Source organism: Mastacembelus armatus, chromosome 18 (assembly GCF_900324485.2).
Source record: "Mastacembelus armatus chromosome 18, fMasArm1.2, whole genome shotgun sequence".
Taxonomy (NCBI): domain Eukaryota; kingdom Metazoa; phylum Chordata; class Actinopteri; order Synbranchiformes; family Mastacembelidae; genus Mastacembelus; species Mastacembelus armatus.
Genome location: NC_046650.1, coordinates 6,391,795 through 6,401,899, shown reverse-complemented (window position 1 = coordinate 6,401,899; position 10,105 = coordinate 6,391,795). Strand labels below are relative to the sequence as shown.

The 10,105-nt window shown below is 42.8% G+C and overlaps 1 protein-coding gene across 1 annotated transcript in view; it reads right to left on the bottom strand.

The window, feature by feature from the left end:
* The window catches only part of LOC113125402 (protein O-GlcNAcase), a 12,635-nt gene extending 2,530 nt beyond the window's left edge, over positions 1-10,105 (bottom strand). The window contains exons 1-15 of the mRNA XM_026298825.2: positions 10,045-10,105; positions 7,981-8,032; positions 5,830-5,927; positions 5,511-5,641; positions 5,252-5,423; positions 5,063-5,161; positions 3,996-4,265; positions 2,732-2,818; positions 2,086-2,555; positions 1,765-1,939; positions 1,528-1,584; positions 1,144-1,229; positions 888-992; positions 566-657; positions 245-434 (exon numbers count right to left, since the gene is read on the bottom strand). Coding sequence (XP_026154610.1) covers positions 245-434; positions 566-657; positions 888-992; positions 1,144-1,229; positions 1,528-1,584; positions 1,765-1,939; positions 2,086-2,555; positions 2,732-2,818; positions 3,996-4,265; positions 5,063-5,161; positions 5,252-5,423; positions 5,511-5,641; positions 5,830-5,927; positions 7,981-8,032; positions 10,045-10,084 — 2,124 coding nt within the window. The 5' untranslated portion in view covers positions 10,085-10,105. The remainder of the gene's footprint in view (positions 1-244; positions 435-565; positions 658-887; positions 993-1,143; positions 1,230-1,527; positions 1,585-1,764; positions 1,940-2,085; positions 2,556-2,731; positions 2,819-3,995; positions 4,266-5,062; positions 5,162-5,251; positions 5,424-5,510; positions 5,642-5,829; positions 5,928-7,980; positions 8,033-10,044) is intronic.

Sequence of the window (10,105 nt, the reverse complement as noted above, 5' to 3'; positions counted from 1 at the left end):
ACTACATCTTACAATAATGCCTGCACTAAATCATCATAACTCATATATTAGTTAAAAAATGTGTGTGTGGGTCATTAGCATTGTTTACCTGTGTGCTGTCTACCTCCCAGTGGGCTATTAATCCGCCACAGATGGACCCAGGTGGTGTGACTGCAGGTACTGATATCTCTAAACATATGTGTGCTTAATTTTACCTGTGTGTCATGTGCATGTGTCTGTAACATGTACAGTAAGTAACATTTACCTGTGTGTTGGGGTGTGTATTGCTGCCTTTTGATGGATATTTGTCCCTCATAGCAGGCATCCAGCTGGCCTGGCACCGCTTGGCAAAAGAACGCACATCCAGGATACCCAACACACACCCACACACACCCAGCTCATCCTCCAGGATGAAGCAGTACTCGGGGCATAATGCCAGGCACGGTCCGAGACATCTAGGGAAATGAAACGATATGACTGATTAGAAATATGTGAATTTAGTCTTCTAATATGATGCACTTCCATAGCAGGAATAATTTCAGATGGAGATTACTGTTTGCCCTCTTGATTTTCCTCAAACACACACCTGTCTCCGATGACATCTGGGTGAGCCGCACTGGACTCTTGGCCACCCTGAGTCCTGAGGTGAAGTTGGCGAACCATCCGATACAACTCCACCTACACACACACACAAAATGAAATTTTCATTAGGAAAAAATAAATATCAGTTTTTATATCACTTTTTTCCATGATTTTCTATCTCTAAGTCAGAATGTCTCCATGCCCTAGGATGCTCTTCTTTCCTGGTTTTCTTCCAGAGGTAAATGACATGGTTGACAAAGAAAGTACACTAGAAAACTGCAGCTAATGTAGGCATGGTGTTGACATGGTGTTGTGATTTCTCCTACCTTGTCCTTGCTGTGGTATGGCCTGATGTTGTATAGACGAGAGGTAGGGAAAAGAGGAGGAGGATGAGTGAAGAGTTCACTGCTGCTGCCCACTGGGAGAAGCATCTACACACACACGAGAAACACACAGACTTTATGCAGAGCAAGCAAGTCAAAAAATATGAAAAGTGGAAGAATATATGCGTGCACATGTACGCAATAAACAAAGAGAAGTGATTTACCAAATCTATGGAAAACGACAAAACACACACCCTACCTGCACCTCTCCAGACACCCCCCCTTTGAAAACCCATGGCTCTGACTCCACTCCCAGTAGGTCTGCCCCTGTTGTCTTCCCACACCCTACCACAGACAGGAACCAAATGTCAGTGTAGCGTAGTGACATCACGTGGTTAGAGCCAATGAGATGCCAGGAACTTTGCAAAATAGTTGCTCAGTTAATTAAATCTGCTGTAAATATTAATATTTTTATTTTTATTATTAACATTTTTTCAGCTTTTATGTTTTAAGATTTGAAGCATAACAATTATCTGCTAAGCTGATCCACTGATCTAGTGCAAGTTTTGCAGCAGGGGCCAGATGTGTAGTTGTTTCAGGCATAGAGCGGGAGGCAAAGAGGTCAAAGGTCATGCCTACTCACAGTGAAAACAGTTCCTCCAGGAGCCCAGGGTGGAGCTGTCACTGAACACTCGTCCATCTGAGTGAGGCAAGTGATCGTTACAATGACAGGGCAACATATATTATAGAACCATTTACACTATTCATGTCTAGTAATGTGACACAGTACAGATATTGCAGTGTGACAATAGCAACAACACAGTATTATACATTAAATTACTCTGTATTCCAGTATTTTTCTATCTCTCTGTGTCCTCACCCAGCCAGCAAATGAAGGCCTTCGCCACCAGAGCTGTGTTCCTCAGGTCCCACACATAAGGGTAAAGGTCATAGAGGACAGCCCTGTTGGCCCCGCCCACCACGCTGCAGTGCAGCTGTGCTATGTCTTCACACAGAGACAGGAACCTGGAGGCCCGGCCATGCCACTCGTCAACCTACAGGTATACATGCATGTACACAGCAAGTCATAAGGACACGTGTGTTGGTGAGTATCATGCTCTTACATAGACCACTTATGTTTGAGGTTAAGGTAATAATTAGCAGCAGTACCATGATAAATCCTCGCAGAACAAACACTAACCTTCTGGGGTGGTGCCTTCTTGTTGTTAGCACTGACCAGGTGGCAGTTTGTTTTCAGCCAGGTCAGCTCCTGTAGCAGCTTCTGAGCAGATGGGCCATGTTCATGGGGCAGATAGTGAAGACCAACCAGCAGCTGCACCTGGGACTCACTAAGCAGCCCTTTCCCACCGCAGAGCCCACGACCCTGCGCCTTCTGTCCACGGTTTCCACCTGAAGGCGCTCCAGGTCTTGATCCTGGGAGTTGGTGATTGGGTTGACTAGGCTGGATTGACCTCTTCTTCTCCCCCTCCACCCTCTCCACCTTGACTTTAGTGGGTGACGGTGGGGGTGAGCTGGAGTTGAGGGGGAAGACAGGGAGTTTGGCCACTGCAGAGGTGCCTCTGAATGTAGAGGGGCAGCTGGGTGTGTCAGGAGTTTTGCCGTGAGATGCTGGAGCAGAGGAACGCTGATCTGCTCGTGTGCTCTGCCGCCCTGATGTGATTTATGTTTTAAAAAACAATATAATACTGTGTCAACAGTGTACAAAACAATGTGATTTGGATATAAATTGATTTCAGTGGTCTATTCGGATATAAGTGACTGAGCAAATAGTTAGAATCCCTTATAATGTCACCACACACATCTACATATATGTCATAATTTTATACCTGCTTGTAATGGTTGGTTGAGTTCCTCCATCCAATCACGTAGTGCTGTGGCCAGAGCTCTATCAGGAGAGTACTCACACTCCTCATCTATGGTGTAGACAACAATGTGTTATTATATATAAAGATGTGGAATAATATATTCATAAGGTACACAGTCCATAATAATCATTCTGTTCATTCTAGGTGAACATCTGTGACAGACCTACAGTACTTGCACACATACCATGCATATGCTCTTCTCATTCACCTTGGGTTTGCCAGTCTAGTTACTCCTTACAGGACTAAGTCTAAACTAAACCATGTTGTTTGCCATAATTTGTTATAAATTTATTATGGTCAAATCTGATTTGCACTGTACTGTAGTTACAGAGTGCTTCGAAAATGCAAAAAGGTAGAACACACAAGGGCAATAAATGTGAATACATAAATGCGTTAATTGTGCACATATAAAAACACATATATATGAACATATGCAAGTACTTCCACTAAACACATGTACATACAGTGAAGCTCATACACAACAAATGATTACTTCAAATACCATCAACTCTGGATCCCCCGACCTCTCATGTAATCATTAAAATTCCCCCTGCATTTCCATCCACATCACAGGCTTCAGCTTTTCCTTCATCTCTTCCCTCATCCCCTCCCTCACAGCCTATTTCTCCTCCAGCTCCACTCTTGTTTCTTCTCCACCGAGGGACCTTCCTCTCTCTTCATTTCTTCTTTCATCCCACCACACAATTACTGTGCTCCTCCATCACTGCCTCAGCCCCCATCCCCACCCGTTTTAGTCATCACACGCTTCATGGTTCTCTCAGTCTCTAGTTTCCATCCTGTTCCCTTGTTACCTTTGTGTTTTTCTGCTTATGTTCTCATGTATTTTACTGTCACAGTGAATTAAATGTAACATATAAGCACCAAATATCAACAAGGGCTACTACAGCTCCACAATTAAAAAGTTACCCTTCTGGATTTAAAACAATGGAAATATTTGTTTTGTGAAAGCTCATTGAGTGACTTTGTTCAGCACAACAGATGAAGCTAATTTCTATAGGGAAATGTATATATGAAGTAACATCAGACAAAATTTCTGCCTGGTGGTTAAAATTGTGTTTGTTGCCAAGCAACCCTGAATTATGAAGTATTTCTCCTGAAGCAGTGAGGCTAAATGGTCTGTTAGAGCCATTGTTAGCTTATTAACTTAGGACATTTCCCGCCTCAAACACTGCTAGTTCCGTCTTACCTCAATCGATCTGCTTACCTTTCCTGTCTTCATTTCCAGCTCTGTACCAGCTCCCCAGCGTATGCAGTGGGATGTAGTTGGCCTCAAACTCACAGTTAGGGTTGAGTAACAGGCCTCTTAGATGGCTCTTTAGTTGAGGGTCCCGACCCTTGAAGGGCCCCAGGAAGAGGCGCCTGGAGTCATAGTCATTAGCGTGCAGGTTGTCCCAGATGAGCGGGGGGCGCTGGAGGACAGACTCCACCTCAGCCAGGCAGTCTACAGACAGTTTTCTGGAGATGACCTTACTGCCTGTGGGGTGAACATTAGGGTAAAGATTGAAGATACAGTAGATACTAACATCTGAAATCCATTAAGTACTAGATACAACTAAACTGAAAATGTTTTCTCTGAATGAAACATGAGGTAAATTGACGATGCGGTTCATGGTAGGGACTATGCCTATTATACTGAATAGGGATGACCTGTCATTGTTCTGCTGGAAGCCTTATTTATACAATCAAAGGCAGCACCAACATAGGGCTCACAGTTGAATAATAATAAGACAGTAAGCAGAGTATGGAGTTTATACACTGTGTGCTCAGGAGGGTTTTCCTTCCCCACATGTCCATGACTCCAGCACAATGAGAGCAACAATGAAGACGTGAACTGTTCTGTTATTTTTAAAGTTGAGAGATGAAGAAATAAAGATGAGAGCCATAAAAGGAATGAATTAACGGAGTCGGTGATAATGTTTATACATGTGTTTCTACTGTACTTCCATATGCATGTGGGTGGATGTGCACTACATCATTTTTTTTGGTCTGTGGAGGAGGTTGTGTGTGGATTTGTGCCTGCACTTATTTGCATTTGTGCACACTGTGTGTGTGTGTGTGTGTGTGTGTGAGTGAGTGAGTGAGTGAGTGCTGTCAGCCAAGAAATAGCAGGTCAGCTAATGAATCTAACAAACGGATACTCTGCTTAAAGAATCCGGTTTATGTCTGCTGGAATACTGGCATAGTGTAATACAGAAGATAGTTTCAATGTTTGATTTGTTCTTAGTTAAGCTAAAGGTTTGATAATTATACTAATGTGTGTATGTGTCTCACCTGTCCATATAACTGTTATGCTGGGCAGTAGGTCCTCCCCAACAGTCTGCAGGTAGGGAGACTTGGATACACTGGGAGAACACAGAGAACCACAGTACTCTGCAGAGAGACAGGTATGTTTCATCACCAGGTTTTATGGAAATGCGTTAAATAACACAGCTTAAATGACATTTCTATCCACAGTCCTACCTGTGGGGCAAAAGAGGAAGACTGGTGGTTCCCCCAAGAACCGATAGATCTCATTGGTTACTGTAACCTGAGCATGGGCGAATGAAGAGAAGGCCTCGCTGTCGGCTTGACACATGGAGTGATCGATGTCATCAAACAGAATGGCAAACGCCTGGCAACCCAAATCTGAAACCTGTGGAAAGAGAGAGAAGGTGATGCATGAGAGAAAAATGGAAGAGGCTAATCTTAGTAGTAGTTGTTATCCTACTATGTTTTATACCTGTCTCAACTTGCGTTTGAGTAGTGTCAGGTCACAGGAAGAAGAGAAGACAATGTCCTGACCAGGAGAGAGGGCGTAAACAAACCTCAGGCCTCTCGACTGGGCCTCCACTATGAGAGTACGCAACTGACCTGAGAGGAGGGGAGGAAAAACCCATGAGACAAAATGAGACATAATGGGCAAAACAAGAAAGAAACAACGAATATCATTTGAACTAATAGAGAAGAAAGTATGTATGTGGGAAGTGTGTTTTGTAGCACATGTGCACTGACTGCCTAGATACAGTAAATCAATAGATGGATGAATGGGATGTTATTACCTTCCTCTTCAGGAGAATAAACTTCTCTCCACAACAGTCTGTGTTTCAGGTCATCTTTTGGGCCGTACAAGTAGGTGTTCAGCCCCCAATGCTGCATCCTGGTGGACAAAGATGAGGACAAAGGAGGACAGTTTCAGGTGATTTTATCGTTAAATCTGGAAATATGGAACAAGGTGGAAAATAAAGCTAGAAAGAGGGAGAAAAGGAGTTATCAAACATCAGAACGTTCACGTAGATGTTAAAATGTAACAACATTTTACAATTTTGACTTTTTGAGAAACTTCCTATGTGTAACAAAATTTTTTTTTTTCATTTATTGCAGAGAGACAGCTAAGAGTGGATGAATAGGGCGAGGACAAGAAGAGAGGACAGCAAGAAAACTGTATCGATCGTGGGGCTCCATGCCCGCCTCAGTTACAGGAAACAACCTCCTGAATTATAAATAGAGCATAGTACTAGGAGTGAAACAATATCTGCATCAGCATTCACACACACACACACACACACGCACACACAGGCATAAAAAAGCATTAATCTTGCTTTCTGGACGTGGACCAGCTCTTGTCTTGTCAGTTGTGCAGGTGGACTGTGTTCTCACTCACTCTGCCTCATTTCCTGGACAGATGGTACGAAAGTTGCCTCCACAAAGCTGCAACCTACCTCCCTCAAACACGCACACACACATACTGTACACCCATCCTCAGCCCTGCTCTGCCATGCTTACGTAACGCTCATTGTATGAATTTTGGCTGCACCCCACACTTGAGTCTGAAAAAGCTGATCTATATATAAACCTGGAGCCCACACACTCATCTGCTGCTACACTGACAAAGATGTGGAAATCGAATTCATCCTGATAGTCTCTTCATCAAGCAGCGATGGCCTGTTCAGAAAAGTGTTGTTGCATTTCTACAGACACAAATCATAAATCATGCATTATCTGAAAATCCCTGTAGGTTTAGGAACATAGTGACTGAATGATAGCTACAGATTGTATGATTTTATTACACATGTTACACAGTCATAACATGTATAGCAAGAGAAGCATTGCAGTCTAATGTTTTGGTCGGTATATTTCAGAGCAGTGGAAAGCAGAGTCAATAGGGAATAACTAGTCTCCACTGATGCAGACGGCTGTCGCCATTGGCAACTGAACCACAAAATTATGTCAACTCTCAATGGGGAATTTCACTCATGTATGAACAGTGTGTCGTTAATAATGTATTGGTTCCTTGACATGTAGCAGGTATACACACGAGGTGATAGACATGCAGATAAAAAGGGATTCCCACATCCTTCATTAGTGCACCAATGTCTGTTTCCCATTATCTCTTGGTTTATATTTTAGACTACACCATTTTTGTACAGTGGTTCACTGAAGTCACTGTGAGCTGCTTGATGCTCAAAGAGCTTCTCTCACTTTATGAGATGATGAAACTGTTAATGAAAACTGTGTCTGCAGTCTCAACAAGGAGCTGCCTTTGTTTAGTTACCATTCAGAGAGACTTGGCTCGTGACAAGAACCTGCTTCCATGATGCTGAATTATTGTCTCTTCAACATTGAATTTATGTGGTTTTTTTTCTGCATTTCTGTTTCTGTATTATGAAGCCCATTAGCAAAGGAGTCCAGCACCAAATCTATATTGTTCCATGTTCCTGGACATAAATATGTGTACCAAAGTTCACTGTAGTCCGTCCAGTAGCTATTGAGACATTTTACATAAAACCACAAATGTGAACGGCACGGTGAGAGGCTAGAGGGAAGGTCAGGCAACCCAGCTGATGGTAATTAAGCTATTTTTAAGCCAAAGTAGCCAAGTGGACAATATTGCCAGTCTGTCTGCCTCCGCTATAACTGCCCACTCCTTTTCCCCCTACTGTCATCCACAGCTGAGCCTCGGACTGAGGATGGGCCTGGCTTTTGATATGGAGTCATTCTGCATCAGTGATTTCCTTTGGTCTGCCTGGCAATGAAATAGAGGCAAGCAACTGGATTTAACCCGCAGGCATCAGGTTAGTAGCTCCTGAGCTCACAATAATTATGGAAAGATCAACAACACCACATCACCCCCTCTGATGAGGTTAACGAGACATCTGCATGGACATCTGGACCCAAGACACAGGTTCATTACACAATGGTGAAAGACTTACCATTGGAAGAGAACTTTCCTCTGATCCATAGACCATGGCCTCCCATAGAAACCTGCAGGAAAAATAAAAGTGAAATGGATGTATACAGTACAGCACATGTCTGTAAACCATACCTTTATACTTGATCACTGACATAATGAAACACAGACAATATTGATTATTCTACATGGCCCAGCAGGTGACACACTGATCTGTTTACTCTTATTTTCTTAATAGTTTGTCCGAGTCATTTTTTGATATATTAGATATATATTGAGCAATAAGTAAAAGCAACTGTGTAACGCAGAAACTGGATTTCATGATAAATGGTCATAAGTTTGCTGCAAAAGTTAATTTGCCAACGATTGATCACAGAATATGCACCATGGTACAGCATATAGCACATCTCATGGTTGTCAGTACTATTTCTTCCAGCTCTGCAGTTAACCACACACTGGACCATGACAGGCACTGGACTCTATTAGCTGACACTCCAGCTGCTGAAACGTAGGTACCGGGACATAAAACAATGTGAGCTCTTCCAGTGCTCGCTCGGTCACATCCCCTCAGTGTTTGGCAGAAGCATAATTCATCTGCAGCTGCACTCTCCATCACTTCTTCTATTTTTAGAAATGAGAGCATCTCCAATGTCCCTCTTCCTCCTTTGTGTTTCTGAATAGGTGTGTGTCTGTGTGTGTTTATGTATATGTCTGCACTATGTGTACAGTAAGTGGGTCATAGTGAGAGGTGAATCGGATCCACTAACAATCCAGACTGCTTTCTCCTGCATGCCCATGGGGAGTGCGCATGTTAATGTGCATGTCATCGACATGTCTACCTGCGTGTGTGTGTGTGTGTGTGTGCTGCTCTGTGCTCCCCACTAATCCAGGCCCAGTTTCTGACTCTGTTGGATACCACCACATGGGACTCACAAACATGCTGGTTTCAGAGGGTCCACAAGGAATTAGCAGTAAGATCTTTGTGTGTGTTTGAAGTACAGCTGCATGTTGTGGTGTGTTTACATAATCACTGATATATGAATTTCAATAATAAACCTTTTCCAAATTACTAAGATTCACAGAGCTGGAAATTTGAGACAGTGGGCAAACCAAGGCTAATGATGAGTATTCAGCTTGAATATTTAATTGGCAACTATTTTATTAATCAATATTCTGTATTTTATCTCACAGATATAGTTGGACAAAGCCAAAAAATAAAGGTTTCATGCAATTTCAGAGTTAATCATTTAATACAAAAGAACAAATATTAGTTGCAGCGATAAAACCGACTTTATCTGATAGACATATTTTAGTAGATCTCTTCACACAGTGCTCAGCGTTAATGAGCCGTCTTCCTTTCCTCTGGTGATCCCATAATCATCCTTACGCTAAACATTCAGCACAGTGTGGTGTGAACTATAAAAGGAGAAAAATGTAAGCCCTGAATCATATTGTCTTGTGAAACATATTAGAAATCCTTCATATTGTTTCATTGCATCTCATCAAACCACTTTTCCACACACTATAACACAATAGCACAACACTTTCTTCATACTGTGTGTGTGAGGTTGTCAGGTGAGAGGATGGTAAAGGGACAGGTATGTCACAGTTACCACCTTCATATTATTGTGTGCTGCTTTGTCATTCTCATATTTTCAGCGCTGCCTCTTCTTCATCATGATTGTCCTTATCATCACCATTCTCCTCATCTCTTCAGTCAGCATTACCATCTTCACCCACAGAGCATCTTTCTTTCTCCTTCACCATTAGTTTCATTATCATCAGCATCTCCATTACTATTTTCATTACCAGCAGCCATTACCCAAAGTATTTTCTCCCTCATGGCTTCAGCCTTTTATCCAGACACAGCTGAAAGCTTTTCACCGCCTGCTCTTTGGGCTCCACTTCCAGCCTGACTGATCACTGATCTTTACAGCCTATACTCACGTCAGTGTTCATAAACATTTTACCGCTCCCGTTATGGTGTTACAGATATAGGTCAAACGGTGGTCTGTTCAAAATCATCTCCCCAAGGTAAGCAAGCATCACATGATGTGATGAGGAGGTCAGCTATTAAGTCTCTTACCTTCCACCACCCCACAAAGAAACTGCCTCTTCTCCTCCATCCTGTCCTCAGCCCCGCTGCC